At 44.3% G+C, this 15,916-nt stretch overlaps 1 protein-coding gene across 1 annotated transcript in view; it reads right to left on the bottom strand.

Annotated features, from left to right (window-relative positions):
• Positions 1 to 6: 6 nt before the first annotated feature.
• MAN2C1 (mannosidase alpha class 2C member 1) overlaps positions 7 to 15,916 on the bottom strand; it is a 25,141-nt gene continuing 9,231 nt past the window's right edge. The window contains 16 exon segments of the mRNA XM_070762764.1: positions 7 to 79; positions 296 to 1,415; positions 2,344 to 2,447; positions 2,897 to 3,042; positions 4,105 to 4,184; positions 4,416 to 4,525; positions 5,299 to 5,442; positions 5,595 to 5,751; positions 6,947 to 7,051; positions 7,688 to 7,782; positions 9,286 to 9,368; positions 10,085 to 10,249; positions 10,704 to 10,789; positions 12,760 to 12,881; positions 13,080 to 13,203; positions 14,671 to 14,816. Of these exon segments, the coding sequence (XP_070618865.1) occupies positions 1,286 to 1,415; positions 2,344 to 2,447; positions 2,897 to 3,042; positions 4,105 to 4,184; positions 4,416 to 4,525; positions 5,299 to 5,442; positions 5,595 to 5,751; positions 6,947 to 7,051; positions 7,688 to 7,782; positions 9,286 to 9,368; positions 10,085 to 10,249; positions 10,704 to 10,789; positions 12,760 to 12,881; positions 13,080 to 13,203; positions 14,671 to 14,816 (1,797 nt within the window). The 3' untranslated portion in view covers positions 7 to 79; positions 296 to 1,285.

Here is a 15,916-nt window from a genome sequence, read left to right as displayed (position 1 = left end):
AAACTCTATTCATTCAACAATTGCTTTTAATGATTACAATTGTTATACTGAATACTGTGTTCAGTTCTGGAGACCTCACCTACAAAAAGATATTGACAAAATTGAACGGGATTTTTTGGGCAAGAAGTGGTAGAACTGAATCGTGTATACACAGTATTCCAAATGTGGTCTCACCAGCGCTCTATACAGCAGGATCACAATCTCCCTCTTCCTGCTTGTGATACCTCTAGCTATGTATAGAGTGCTAGGGAGACGCCATTTGGAATAATACTGTGTCCAGTTCTGGAGACCTCACCTACAAAAAGATATTGACAAAATTGAACGGGTCCAAAGACGGGCTACAGGAATGGTGGAAGGTCTTAAGCATAAAACATATCAGGAAAGACTTCATGAACTCAATCTGTATAGCCTGGAGGACAGAAGGAAAAGGGGGGACACGATCGAAACATTTAAATGTGTTAAAGGGTTAAATGAGGTCCAGGAGGGAAGTGTTTTTAATAGGAAAGTGAACACAAGAACAAGGGGACACAATCTGAGGTTAGTTGGGAGAAAGATCAAAAGCAACGTGAGAAAATATTATTTTACTGAAAGAGTAGTAGATCCTTGGAACAAACTTCCAGCAGACGTGGTTGATAAATCCACAGTAATTGAATTTAAAGATGCCTGGGATAAACATAGATCCATCCTAAGATAAAATACAGGAAATAGTATAAGGGCAGACTAGATGGACCATGAGGTCTTTTTCTGCCGTCAGACTTCTACGTTTCTATGTTATTATTGCCATATTTCTTGATCTTTTATTCATTCATTCATTCATTCATTCATTCATTTATTTATTAGATTTGTATCTTCCATGAAGCTCAGCCAATGGGGAGGGAGAAGACAAGATTCAATTAATGACCACATGATTTGCTTAACAACGATGGGGGGAAAAACATTTGACTCAATCACATCATAGCAATAGCACTTAGGAATTTTATCCCGGTTTACAGAGAGTCGGCCTCTTGCCTACAACAACAATCTGGGTCCTCATTTGACCCACCTTGGAAGGATGGAAGACTGAGTCAACCTTGAGGTGGTCAGGATTTACCTGCTGATAGTGGGCAGCAGCTTAGCCTGCATTATCGCATTCTAGCCACCAGGGCTCTTAAGCGCCAGTCCCAACTGTGGTCATAAATTGAGGACTACCTGTTAGCCCATCCCTAGAATCCGTTCTTCACCTGGTTAGGCAGGCCACAGAAGTTCCAGGTGAGGAAGTCCTTAGAAGAGCAGACTGTCCCAAGCCTCAGTCTCTGCTTAATCCTTTTAAGACCAGCAGGACAGAGAGTATTTGGAAGGGCCGAAAGGAAAGCTTCAACCGATGTTCTTCCAGAACCAAGGAGGTGTTGGGATCAGGTCTTTCCAGGAGGTCACACCTGCAGAAGACAGTGATGTTATTGTTGTGATCCGCTGGCTGCCTGTGGAGCTGGAGGTTGAGGAAGGCTCCACGCCCGAGGCAGAAAGAGGGACAGGGCCATCTGGGAGTTCGGCACTGACTCCGCAGCCTCTAGAATCTGACATCAGCGAGGCAGAGGAACAGAGGGAGCCAGTTCCCAGTGCGCGCACGCATGGAGCTACCAGAAGGCAAAAAACAATTAAGACAAAAAAGGGCAACTCAGGAGTAAGGCTGGGAGATTATAAGCCCCTCCCATAAGATATAAAGGAGGAGCCAGGAGAGAGGAGCCTTTGCGGGAAGCAACTTTGTTCTTTCTGGTCGATTGCTTTGTGCTTTGCCAAGATAATCGGCAATTAAGTCTTTGGCAGCGTGTTAAGCAAGGAAGGACTGCCGTCTTCGGCACAACCGGTGTGCCCTCCGAGGCCGTCGTGGACGTGTGGGTGTCCAGCGGGCGCGGGCGCCCATCAGCGTGAGATATGGCTTCTGCACATGCACTGTAAGCAAAATCCTGTATGAGCACATGCACGCGAGCGAGATTTTGGTGAAAATTGCAGAAATCTCACTTGCGCAAGTGTCTTCACACAAGGTTTCACTTGCTGCGCATGCGCAGAAGCCAAATCTCACACGGTCACATGCATGTGCACATCAGGAACACACAGCTCCATGCCCATCCTGAAGATCGCTACTAGAATGTAGCACCTTACTGTTCCAGTAGCAGGCCATCGGACTATTTACAAGCTGCTTGAGACTCATTACGAGCTGTGAATGAACATAATCCACAGCCATTGAAATAAAAAAAGGGTTTAGGGGACAAAGCATGTGCTTGTAACTGTCTTGGGCAGAAAAGCTGTTAGAGAAAGGGCCTTGGGGAGAAAACCTGGCCATTAAGTCATCCTCTTTCCACTTACACAACCGCCTCTTGAATGGGGAAGCCCATTTGGAGCCAGGTGTCAACGGTGCTGCCGTAGGACTCGTAAAGCCGGATGACCAAAGCGTCTGGCCTGTCCTCAGCCTGGGGAAAGAGACCAAGAAAGATCCCCTGGTCAGCTCAACATGGTTCTTCCCTTCTGGGTAGCTTACTCGTGCCCTGTCTCTGGTAAGATGCGGCTTAGGGACAGAGAAAGGTGTGCCCGATGAAACTCAAGCTTCGGCTAGAACCATGATGGCAAACCTATGGCACAAGTACCACAAGTGGCACACGAGCTCAGGTCCAGCACACATTACACTTGCCAGTCAACTGATTTTTGAAGTCCACAAGTCTTAAAAGTTGCCATGGTTGGAAACCCCTGGACTAGACAATGGTCAGAACAACAGCAGTTGAGCCACCGAAGGAATGGGGAAATTTGGAAAAGCAAAAGAGGGGAAGAGAAAGCTTGTAAGATGGATATCAGCCTCGCCAGGTGGTCCAGAAGAGGAAGGATGCCCAGAGTTTAACAATTCAATTTTTCTTGAGCTCCTCACCTGCTTTATTGTTTCCAGGACCACAGCTGGAGACAGGACCGAGAAGGCACTCCAGACTGGACAGGGCCCAGGAGGACCCTCCATGATATGAAGAGGAAAATTCAAGCGGTAGGCCTGCTGGATTACCCCAGCTTCTTGGAAAGATCCTGTAAATGACAAAGCTGCACAGTCAGGGGCATTATTTAAAGTAGGCTACCATCACTTTGGAGGTATTGTTTCCCCTCTAACTTTCCTGGTGGCTTCCCATTCCTTCTGCCAGTCTCCCCATTAGACCAACGTCTGTGCAAACTGTATTATTTAGGAAAAACAAAATTGTCCAACTGATTTGCAGAAAGTAATAACTGAGGGGAGGGAGGGGGTGTAGGGAGGGAAATGGGAGGGTGGGAGGGAAGGAAGGAAGGAATGAGAAGGAAGGAAGGACGGAAGGAGAAGGAAGGAAGGAAGGAAGGAAGGAAGGAAGGAAGGAAGGAAGGAAGGAAGGAAGGAAGGAAGGAAGGAAGGAAGGGCATCGGACCAGAATACATCCGGGTCTGCCTTCTGCCGCACAAATCCCAGCGATCAGTTAGGTCCCACAGAGTCGGTCTTCTCCTGGTCCTGTCAACTAAACAATGTCGTCTGGCAGGACCCAGGGGAAGAGCCTTCTCTGTGGCGGCCCCGACCCTCTGGCACAAGCTCCCTCCGGAGATCAGAATTGCCCCCACCCTCCTTGCCTTTCGTAAGTTCCTTAAAACCCACCTCTGTTGTCAGGCTTGGGGGAACTGAACTACCCTTTCCCCCCTAGGCCTATACAATTTATGCATGGTATGTTTGTGTGTATGTTTGGTTTTAATAAGGGTTTTTAATTATTTTAAACATTAGATTTGTTATATGATGTTTACTACTGTTGTTAGCTGCCCCGAGTCTAGGGAGAGGGGCGGCATACAAATCTAATAAGTAAGTAAGTAAGTAAGTAAGTAAGTAAGTAAGTAAGTAAGTAAGTAAGTAAGTAAGGAAGGAAGGAGGGAGGGAGGGAGGGAGGAAGGAAGGAAGGAAGGAAGGAAGGAAGGAAGGAAGGAAGGAAGGAAGGAAGGAAGGAGAAGGAAGGAAGGAAGGAAGGAGAAGGAAGGAAGGAAGGAAGGAAGGAGAGAAGCAGAGAAGAGTGAGAGAAGAAAAGGAAGCTGGAAGGAGGGAGGAGAAAGAGAAGGATTAGGTTCTCAGGTGTTGCTTACCCAGGTGAGGCATCACCGCATAGGTAAACTGGTGACGTCCAATATCTGCAGTAGCATCAGGGGACTTCGGAGCACGTAACCTTCATGGGGATCAAAACTCATTATCCACTCTTTCACGCCACATCCTCTTCTTGGTTTAAACCCAACTTGAAGTTGCCAAGTTGCCCATGATAACCCAACAAAATACCAAACAGCTGACAGGGAAATAAAGACAAAGGGGGAAAAAAAAATCTAACCCAGGCGGACAAAGTCATCCCCCAAATCATTTCTTAGCGTAACCCAAGAATTCCTTATCGTCCACCAAAACTTACAGGGAGAGACTCATTATGTTGTCGTGGACCGAGCAGCCATATTTGCAGTCGTTCAACAGGGCAACCCCGAAGCCGTGCTCCGACAGGTCTACCCATTTGTGAGTCCACACCTTTAAAAAACGGAAAAGGAAATATTCAAGCAGAAATTCAAGATGGCGGCCACCATGGAGCCATTGAAGAGCCGTACGTAAAAGAAACAAGCAGAAATTCAAGATGGCGGCCACCATGGAGCCACTGAAGAGCTGTACATAAAAAGACAAGCAGAAATTCAAGATGGCGGCCACCATGGAGCCACTGAAGAGCTGTACATAAAAAGACAAGCAGAAATTCAAGATGGCGGCCACCATGGAGCCACTGAAGAGCCATACGTAAAAAAACAAGCAGAAATTCAAGATGGCGGCCACCATGGAGCCACCATGGAGCCGTACGTAAAAAAACCAAGTAGAAATTCAAGGTGGTGGCCACCATGGAGCCACCAAGGAGCTGTACATAAAAAAAACAAGCATAAATTCAAGGTGGTGGCCACCAAGGAGCCACCAAAGAGCCATATGAGCTGGGGTGGCACAGCAGGCAGAGTGCTGTACTGCAGGCCACTGAAGCTGACTGTAGATCTGTAGGTCAGCGGTTCAAATCTCATCACCAGCTCAAGGTTGACTCAGCCTTCCATCCTTCCGGTGTGGGTCAAATGAGGACCCGGATTGTGGGGGCAATAGCCTGGCTCTGTTAAAAAGTGCTATTGCTAACATGTTCTGAGCCGCCCTGAGTCTAAGGAGAAGGGCGGCATAAAAATCGAATAAATAAAATAAATAGATATGTAAAAAAAACAAGCAGAATTTTGATCACTCTCCCCTGGGAAAACCTGTTAGGAGAAAAAGAGCCTCACCTCAAACCGGGCCCAATCCCAGGACGTGTTCCAATGCGTCGGTCTCTGCAAGTGGCCAAATTGGATCTCGTAAGTGGCGTTTGGGCTCCGAACCTTGGCTGGAAATTCCACCTTGAGGAACTTGTGAGCTTCGTTCCAGTCGACCTGGAATGCAAGCAAACAATTAAAAAAAATATTATTATTTTTTCTCACTGGCAGTTCTGACCAAGGAACGGAGATCTGCAGCTCAGGAGAAGGAAAGACCAGTCGAATTTTTATCCCGCTGGAAAAGAGGAAAAGAAAAAAGAAAAGCAAACCTGAGTCTGGAAGGAGATGTAAGGGCTCGCAGCGTCCAAGATGACCTCTTGGGTTAGGACGCTGCTCTCACTGAGCCGCAGGGAGAAGGTCACACTGCCCCGTAGGCCGCCTGGGGTGGAGATTTCCAGGGGTTTTAGGAGATGGGTGATGGGCTTCCTGGAAAGAAAAAAGAGTAGCTAGAAAATTGGTGGCTCAAAATGATAGGTCAGGGGTCTCCAATCTTGGCAACTTGTGGATTTCAACAAGCCAGGGGTGGTGCAGTGGTTAGAGTGCAGCACTGCAGGCTCCTTCAGCTAACTGCTAGCTGTACTTCAGCAGTTCAAATCTCACCACCAGCTCCAGGTTGACTCAGCCTTCCATCCTTCCCAGGTGGGTCAAATGAGGACCCAGATTGTTGGGGGCAAGAGGCTGATTCTGTAAAGCGCTTAGAGAGGGCTGTAAAAGCACAATGAAGCAGTATAGAAACACAGAAACATAGAAGACTGACGGCAGAAAAAGACCTCATGGTCCATCTAGTCTGCCCTTATACTATTTTCTGTATTTTATCTTACAATGGATATATGTTTATCCCAGGCATGTTTACATTCAGTTCCTGTGGATTTACCAACCACGTCTGCTGGAAGTTTGTTCCAAGGATCTACTACTCTTTCAGTCAAATAATATTTTCTCATGTTGCTTTTGATCTTTCCCCCAACTAACTTCAGATTGTGTCCCCTTGTTCTTGTGTTCACTTTCCTATTAAAAACACTTCCCTCCTGGACCTCATTTAACCCTTTCACATATTTAAATATTTCGATCATGTCCCCCCTTTCCCTTCTGTCCTCCAGACTATACAGATGGAGTTCATGAAGTCTTTCCTGATACGTTTTATGCTTAAGACCTTCCACCATTCTTGTAGCCCGTCTTTGGACCCGTTCAATTTTGTTAATATCTTTTTGTAGGTGAGGTCTCCAGAACTGAACACAGTATTCCAAATGGGGTCTCACCAGCGCTCTATATAGCGGGATCATAATGTCCCTCTTCCTGCTTGTTATACCTCTAGCTATGCAGCCAAGCATCCTACTTGCTTTTCCTACCGCCCGACCACACTGCTCACCCATTTTGAGACTGTCAGAAATCACGACCCCTAAATCCTTCTCTTCTGAAGTTTTTGCTAACACAGAACTGCCAATGCAATACTCCAATTGAGGATTCCTTTTCCCCAAGTGCATTATTATATAAGTCTAAATGCTATTGCTGTTGCTAACTCCCAGCAAAGCTGGCTGAAAAACTCTGGGAGTTGAAGTCCCCAACTCTGAGCACTCATTGAAGGGGATGTATTACTTGGAACCTTGACGCCTTGATGCCTTACCTGGTCTCTAGGTGATAATCCATCACGTCCCAGGCATCCCAATATAGGGGAACATCATCAAAGATGACAAACTGGTTGGCCCGGCAACCCTCCGGAACAGCCTCTCTGCAATGAGAAGTCCAACCCAGAGGGGTCAGGGGAGAACCGTCCCATTTGGAGAACTCCCTATGGACTGTGTACTTAATTCAGTGCTTCTCAAATAGTGGGGCGTCCTAGGGGGGGGCGCATGACCCCGGGAAACGTGCTGTTTTTGCCGCAGGGAGTTTTTTTGCCCCGAACAAAAGCACACAGCGCAGAGAAAGAGATATGAAGTGCATATAACAAACCCTTAAATGACACCATGGAAAAATGTTTAACAGGGATGAAAAGAAAGGAGGAGAGAGACGGAGATAATGAGGCAAACAAGCTAAGACGAAGAAAGCTGATGAAACATATGCAGTGCTTGGCTTCACTGTGGGACTACGGTGAGAGAAGAGGAAAGACCGGTATGTTTATTGTTGTCTAAAAATGTTGGCAGCAGACAGCATGAAGCCAAATAAATTAAGGTGTCACTTAAACACACTGCACCCCAATCGCGCTGATAAGCCGCTTGAGGTTTTTTTCAGCGAATATTGCAAACAATCGTCCCGGCGAAGAATTGGGGGCACGATAAGGGGGGGCGTAATAATTGAGAAACGCTGACTTAAATTAAGAGTCGGACTGGTCTGAACCTGCAGAATACCACCTCTGCTGATGACGTACCTTTTGGGGTGTAGTAAAGAAAGGGATACCACCCGTCCCAAAGGATCGAGGCAGGCTTGGATGATACCATTGGCCAACGTCACAGAACCATCTGCCTGGGGTTAAAAACAAGGAACGATTGACCTATAGGCCGGGCTTCCCAGGTCCACCAGACAGGAAACGTGACCAGCTGAGCTATTTCTACTTTACAGCAAAGCTACATTGGCGGAATCTTGCAAGTCTGAAAGTAGCTGTCATTACCTGCCATTGCCATTACAATTACGACATTAGAGAGAGTCCCTTTTGCAGCCCTGGGCTATAATAATAGTAATAATAATAATAATAATAATTATTATTATTATTATTATTATTATTATTATTATTTATTAGATTTGTATGCCGCCCCTCTCTGCAGACTCGGGACGGCTCACAACAACAATAGTAGCAATGTAACAAACCTAATATTTAAAAAACATCTAAAACCCATCATTAAAACCATCATACAACACAAGCATACCATACATAAACTATATAAGCCTGGGGGGGGGGGGGGTTATCTCAATTCCCCCCTGCCTGGCAATACAGATGGGTCTTAAACAATTTACGAAAGACAAGGAGGGTGGGGGCAGTTCTAATCTCTGGGGAAGTTGATTCCAGAGGGCTGGGGCCGGCACCGAGAAGGCTCTTCCTCTGGGGCCTGCCAGACGACTATGCCTTCTCTTATCTTCCCTGGGTGATGCCTTCTCTTATCAGTTCCCTGGGCAGTTCTGCAACCCATTTCCCAAGGTACTTCATACATACCATTACACTATATTATCGCTATCTTTAAAGGCAGCGGTAACATAGACTGAGATAGCTCAAAAGGCATTCTCTGGCTTTCAGACAGGTTGTTTGTTATATAGAAACATAGAAGATTGACGGCAGAAGAAGACCTCCTGGTCCATCTAGTCTGCCCTTCTACTATTTCCTGTATTTCATCTTAGGATGGATCGATGTTTATCCCAGGCATGTTTAAATTCAGTTCCTGTGGATTTACCAAACACGTCTGCTGGAAGTTTGTTCCAAGCATCTACTACTATTTCAGTCAAATCATATTTTCTCACGTTGCTTCTGATCTTTCCCCCAACTGTTTGTTTGTTTATTAGACTTCTATGCTGCCCTTCTCAAGACAACTCAGGGTGGCATACAAAACTGTAAATGCAGACAATATATGTGAAGAAATTTAAGAATTATACAAAATTAATAAATATTCTAAAAACCTCATCCACCTTCATCCAATTCAATCATTCACAACATTGGCTGGACACAATCTCGTCACTCATAGCCCCCATGCCCACCGGCAGAGGCAGGTCATCAGAGCTTTACGAAAAACCAGGAGGGAGGGGGCGGTAAGCATCTCCAGAGGAAGTTTGTTCCAGAGGACCGGGGCCGCCACAGAGAAGGCTCTTCCCCTAGGCTCCATCAGACGGCATTGTCTGGCCGACGGGATCTGGAGAAGGCCGACCCTGTGGGACCTAACCGGTCATTGGGATGCATGAGGCAGGAGACAGTCCCGTTGGTAGTTCTCGCGTAGCAACCAAAGTTACAACAGACCCTCAAAAAGGTTCCAACAAGCTCACCTCTTTATTGACGGTCACGGGATGTGGAGGAGAAAATGACTCTTGAACAGCACAGAAGCCCAGGCTGGGAGCTGTCACCAAAGCTGGTTGTAAAAAACACAAAAGGAGACAGAGGAATTATGGTAGATAATTATGGTAGAATTATGGCATACAAATCTAATGAATTATTATTATTATTATTATTATTATTATTTATTGGATTTGTGTGCCGCCCCTCTCTGTAGACTCGGGGCGGCTAACAACAATAATAAAAACAGCATATGACAAATCTAATATTTAAAATAACTAAAAACCCTTTTTAAAAACCAAACATACACACAAACACAGCATGCATAAATTGTAAGTCCTAGGGGGAAGGAATATCTCAGTTCCCTCATGCCTGACGGCAGAGGTGGGTTTTAAGGAGCTTACGAAAGGCGAGAAGGGTGGGGGCAATTCTAATCTCTGGGGGGAGCTGGTTCCAGAGGGCCGGGGCCGCCACAGAGAAGGCTCTTCTCCTGGGCCCCGCCAAACGACATTGTTTAGTTGACGGGACCCGGAGAAGGCCAACTCTGTGGGACCTAACTGGTTGCTGGGATTCGTGCGGCAGAAGGCGATCTCGGAGATAATCTGGTCCGGTGCCATGAAGGGCTTTATAGGTCATAACCAACACTTTGAATTGTGACTATTATAGATTATTATTATAGATCTTTGGACAACCAGTTCCCAATCAATCTAAAGACAAATGCATTTGTTTAAGCTATTGTAGGTACGGTACTCTTGCTGCGTACAAGCCTAAAATTAACTTTAGGGTTGGTACCTAAAGTTCCTTGCGGTCCAGTTTTGGAAATGACTTCAGTTCTTTCCCATGGTAAAGTGTTGGCAACTAGGACGGTATCGCTGGTTTCGTCCTTGCTGGCCGACAGCTCTTTGCACAAAGAACAGGTGGCATCTTTTAGAAGCTGGGCTCCAGAACGGCGAATTTCTGGGAAGGAAGGAGAGGACGAGAGAAAGGACTTCATCTTGACAAATGTATCTTTTTCTTTTATGTACACTGAGAGCATAGGCACCAAAGACAAATTCCTTGTGTGTCCAATCATACTTGGCCATTAAAGAATTCTATGAAGAATAAAGAATTCTATTCTAAGCCTCTTTCGTAGCCCTCATGTAGACCTTTCCTCTGTTCTGTTACCCAAGATATTTATCAAAAGGAAGAAAGCTATCTTCTGCTGAGCGGAACCCTGGAGGCACAAAACCACCATAGATGTCCATGTGGACAGGCAATAAATCACCAGAACATCGGGACTGAACCTGGCGTTTTGAGTCATAGTCCACCTCTCGCAAACCAAGCCAAGCAGCAAAAACTTAGGACTCTCTAATGGCCACTTATGATTCCTGCTGCCTAACCAAATAACTTCTCATGGCTGGTTCTTTCTCACCTGAGTAGTACCGCATGGCATCCTCGGCTACAAGCTGGATACAACTGCCTGGTAAGACATCGTGAAATTGGTTCAAGAGCAGGAGCCTGCAGCCGAAAAAGAGAGGACCACATACACCGATCAATTTCCGGTCACAATTCAAAGTGGTTGGTTATGACCTATAAAGCCCTTCAAGGCATCGGACCAGAATATCTCCAGGACCGCCTTCTGCCGCATGAATCCCAGCGACCGGTTAGGTCCCACAGAGTTGGCCTTCTCCGGGTTGCGACTAAACTATGTCGTTTGACAGGACCCTGGGGAAGAGCCTTCTCTGTGGCGGCCCCGACCCTCTGGAACCAGCTCCCCCCGGAGATTAGAACTGCCCCTACCCTCCTTGCCTTTCGTAAACTTCTTAAGACCCATCTCTGCCGTCAGGCATGGGGGAACTGAGACATCTCCCCTGGGCCTATACAGTTTATGCATGGTATGTTTGTGTGTATGTTTGCTTTTAATAATGGGGTTTTTAGTGTTTTTTAAATTATTAGATTTGTTTTCACATTATCTTTGTTATTGTTGTGAGCTGCCCCGAGTCTATGGAGAGGGGCGGCATACAAATCTAATAAATAAATAAATACACAGAGAATACAGTGGTACCTCGAGATACGAGTTTAATTCGTTCCGGACCTGGGCTCTTAAGTCGAGCAGCTCTTATCTCCAACGACTTTTCCCCATAGGAATTAATGTAAATAATTTTAATTGGTTCCAGCCCTCAAAAAACTCACAAAGTTAGTCTAAATTATGCAGAAAGACATGTTTTTAATGAAGAAATGTACATGTACATATAAATGAATAATGAAGTTTCTTTCACTTAACTTGTAAACTTTCTTAAACTTTTAAATTTACATATGTTCAACTTCTCTGCCACCCAATCCTGTAGGACAGAGGTCCCCAACCCTTTTTGCACCAGGGACCGGCTTTAAGCGATCAAGAGAGGAATGGGTGAATGAATGGACGGAGGGTGGGAAGGAAGGAAGGAAAGAGGGAAGGGACAGGAACAGAGGAAGGAAGCAAGGAAACTTATGAAAGGGGAGAGTAAGAGAGGAATGAGTGAAGGGAGGGAGGGAGGGAAGAAGGTGGGAAGGAGAAAGAAAAGAAGAAATAGAGGAAGGGAAGGTAAAAGAGAGAAAGAAAAAGAGCAAGAAAGAAAGCTGCAAGCACCCCCCCGAGCCCCCCAGGCCGGCTGCAACCTTTTAAAACACGCGCGCCGCTTCGCAGCTGTCTCCTGAAGCCGAACGCGGAAGTTAGCGTTTGGCTTCAGGAGACAGCTCCTTGGCGCTTGTATCTCGAATTTGGGCTTGTAAGTAGAACAAAAATATCTCTCCCCTCCCAGCTCTTATCTCGAGTTGCTCTTAAGTAGAGCAGCTCTTATGTCGGGGTTCCACTGTATAAGGAAGACCTTAGAAAGATGCAGCTGGATTAAACTGGTAGTTTGGTGTAATCCAGAGTATTGTGTAGCTGGCGTAATTTTTCTGCATAAAACAGCGGGCTCGCAATTATTTCACTCTACATTTGCACCAGCATCAATACGGTGATTCAATTAAAACGTCAGCTTCTCGTAATATTAAATTTTGTGAATATACACTTTAAAAAACAACATAAATTAGCAATCAGAGAAATAAGAAGTTAGTTTTGCAGCAAGTGCCTTATATATCCTCAGAAGAAGTCGGATGTAATTCTTTGTATATATTTTTTGTTGTTATTTCTTCCTACACCTTTATAATTCTCTCTCTCTCTTTCTTCTAAAATGCCCTATTCTCATATTAAGGTTGAAAAAATATTCTCTTGTCTACAGAGAATCAAACATGACAATTTCTCTTCCTCCTTTTTCTTACAATCTTAATAAGATTTCTATTTGGCCACTAGAACTAGAATGCTAGCTGGGGAATTCTGGGAGTTGAAGTCCAGATATCTTCAAGTTGCCAAGGTTGGGAAACACTGCACTAGAAGAACCAATCCTAATTCCAGAAGTTCCTATATTCTATAAAAGACCACATTTTTGCATTTTTGAAGTTTGTACCTCCATAGCTGCTGAAGCTGAGCAGAAGGATACTGGAAAGAAGGTTTCTGCACCAGAGCCAAGCTACTCAGGATCTCAACGTCGTGGAGTAAACGCTCACATTCCCTGTTTCCCTTTTTAATCTGAATCCAGTGAGAAAATAACAGGATTTTATACAAAACGTCCGGCGACTTAAAATAACAATGGAAAATGAAGCAGATTAGAAATCCTACCGAGATAGCAACAGATATGTTCAAGATGAATCGTTTTGAATCCGGGAGCCTGCAGTGAAGCATTAACAGAAATTTCAAAACTTCCTATGAAGTCTTGTGTAGTCTCACCTGCCCGTGAGTTGTGTAGGTGCCGTTATGCAGTTCCAAAAACAGTTCTCCAACCCAAGTACAGAGCTGAGCTTTTTCCTTCTCCAGGGCAGAGAAAAATTGATCTGGAGCAGACATTTGAACCCTGCGTGAAAGAAAACCACCCTGGCTGAGAACAGTCCTGGCCTTGCATTCATTTAAGGAACTTATCTTATTTTTCGGACTATAAGACACACCTTAGTTTTGGGGGACGAAAATAGGGGGGGAAATTTTGCCTACTTTCTTGACTTCTTTTTATTGTTAACTGTACTTTTCTATATGTAAGTCGTCCTGAGTCCTTTGGGATTGGGCAGCATAGAACTCGAATTAATAATAATAATAATAATAAGAAGAAGAAGAAGAAGAAGAAGAAGAACGAAGAAGGAGAAAGAAGAAGAAGAAGAAGAAAGAAGAAAGAAGAAGAAGAAGAAAGAAGAAGGAAGAAGAAGAAAGAAGAAGTAGAAGAAGAAGAAAGAAGAAGAAGAAAGAAGAAGAAGAAGGAAGAAGAAGAAGAAAGAAGAAGAAGAAAGAAGAAGAAGAAGAAAGAAGAAGAAGGAAGAAGAAGGAGAAGAAGAAGAAGAAGGAAGAAGAAGAAGAAGGAAGAAGAAGAAGAAGAAGAAGAAGGAAGAAGAAGGAAGAAGAAGAAGAAGAAGGAAGAAGAAAGAAGAAAGAAGAAGAAAGAAGAAGAAGAAGGAAGAGGAAGAAGAAAGAAGAAGTAGAAGAAGAAGAAAGAAGAAAGAAGAAGGAAGAAGAAGAAGAAGAAAGAAGAAGAAGAAGAAAGAAGGAAGAAGAAGGAAGAAGAAGAAGGAAGAAGAAGAAGAAAGAAGAAGAAGGAAGAAGAAGAAAGAAGAAAGAAGAAGAAGAAGAAGAAGAAGAAGAAGAAGAAGGAAGAAGAAGAAGAAAGAAGAAGTAGAAGAAGAAGAAGAAAGAAGAAGGAAGAAGAAAGAAGAAGAAGAAGAAGAAGGAAGAAGAAGAAGAAAGAAGAAGAAGAAGAGGAGGAGGAGGAAGAAGAAGAAGAAGAAGAAGAAGAATCTGGCTAGGATCTTTAGTCTGATCATCTTCAGCACATTATTTTATCCCCTGGTTAGCGCTGAAAAAAATCTTTGGAGAGAATAGCAATAAAAACAAGCCTGCAAAGGCTTAGGGCTGGGAAAAACCAACTTCGGAGGGAATAGGAATAAAAAAATTCTGCAAGCTAGGAAGTTCATTAGCATCTCATTAGGGCTGGGGGGAAAAAGCTTTGGAAAAGCTACATTCAGAGTATAAGATGCACCCAAATTTTCAGCCTCTTTTGGGGGGGGTGCGTCTTATAGTCCGAAAAATATAGTATCAATTTTAAGATGGACTTCAATTGCCAGAATTCCCCACCCAGCATGGGTTTAAGGTGAAGTAACGCTGTTTTCAGGCAGGAGTCTCTGTGCTGGGTGAGGAATTCTGGGAGTTGAAGTCCACAAGTCTTAAAGTTGCCATGTTTGGGGACCCCCATTCTAAGGCATGAGTAACCAAGTACGGAATTTTATTTTCTTGCCTTTGTTTCTCTGTTGCTTAAAGAGTTTAGCCAAGAGGAACTAACCTGGGGAGGCCATCTGTATCCTCCATTCGCTGTAGCCTGTCCAACATCTTCTGGGTGGGACCACCTCCTCCATCTCCAAACCCAAACAGAGCAATACTCCGATTCACACGGCCTTTGTCCTTATTATTCTTCACCGTTCTCAACATCTAGACCGGAGGGATAATAAGGATGAGACAAGATCTCCCATTCACCCAATATTTTAAGCTCATCTCTGGCCATTTCCTACCGTTGAAGGAAGCCAAATTATAATTTATTGGGCTTGTTCTTTCTGCTATGAAGATGGAGAATCGGGGTTTTTTTGGTCTATATCAACAATGTGTTGTCTGGTTACAGTCAATTTGAGCAATAATCGTCATCATAATAGTAATGTTTGTTAATTGTAACCATATATTAATAATTCCTACCATTCTACTATACATCAATCTGAGTATTGCATTGGCAGCTCTGTGTTAGCAAAAAGTTCAGAAGAGAAGGATTTAGGGGTAGTGATTTCTGACAGTCTCAAAATGGGTGAACAGTGCAGTCAGGTGGTAGGGAAAGCAAGTAGGATGCTTGGCTGCATAGCTAGAGGTACAACAAGCAGGAAGAGGGAGATTGTGATCCCCTTATACAGAGCGCTGGTGAGACCACATTTGGAATACTGTATTCAGTTCTGGAGACCTCACCTACAAAAAGATATTGACAAAATTGAACGGGTCCAAAGACGGGCTTACAAGAATGGTGGAAGGTCTTAAGCATAAAACTTATCAGGAAAGACTTCATGAACTCCATCTGTATAGTCTGGAGGACAGAAGGAAAAGGGGGGACATGATCGAAACATTTAAATATGTTAAAGGGTTAAATAAGGTTCAGGAGGGAAGTGTTTTTAATAAGAAAGTGAACACAAGAACAAGGGGACACAATCTGAAGTTAGTTGGGGGAAAGATCAAAAGCAACGTGAGAAAATATGATTTGACTGAAAGAGTAGTAGATCCTTGGAACAAACTTCCAGCAGACGTGGTTGGTAAATCCACAGTAACTGAATTTAAACATGCCTGGGATAAACATATATCCATTGTAAGATAAAATACAGGAAATAGTATAAGGGCAGACTAGATGGACCATGAAGTCTTTTTCTGCCGTCAGTCTTCTATGTTTCTATCGAAAGGAGCCGAATTGTAATTTATTGTGCTTGGTCCTTCTGCTATGATGATGGACAATCTATTTTTTTAAATCTGTATCAACAGTGTGTTGTCTGGTTACAGTC

This window comes from Erythrolamprus reginae, chromosome 10, assembly GCF_031021105.1.
Source record: "Erythrolamprus reginae isolate rEryReg1 chromosome 10, rEryReg1.hap1, whole genome shotgun sequence".
Lineage (NCBI taxonomy): Eukaryota > Metazoa > Chordata > Lepidosauria > Squamata > Dipsadidae > Erythrolamprus > Erythrolamprus reginae.
The sequence above is the reverse complement of the archived record's forward strand: the minus strand, read 5'-3'. Positions and strand labels throughout refer to the sequence as shown.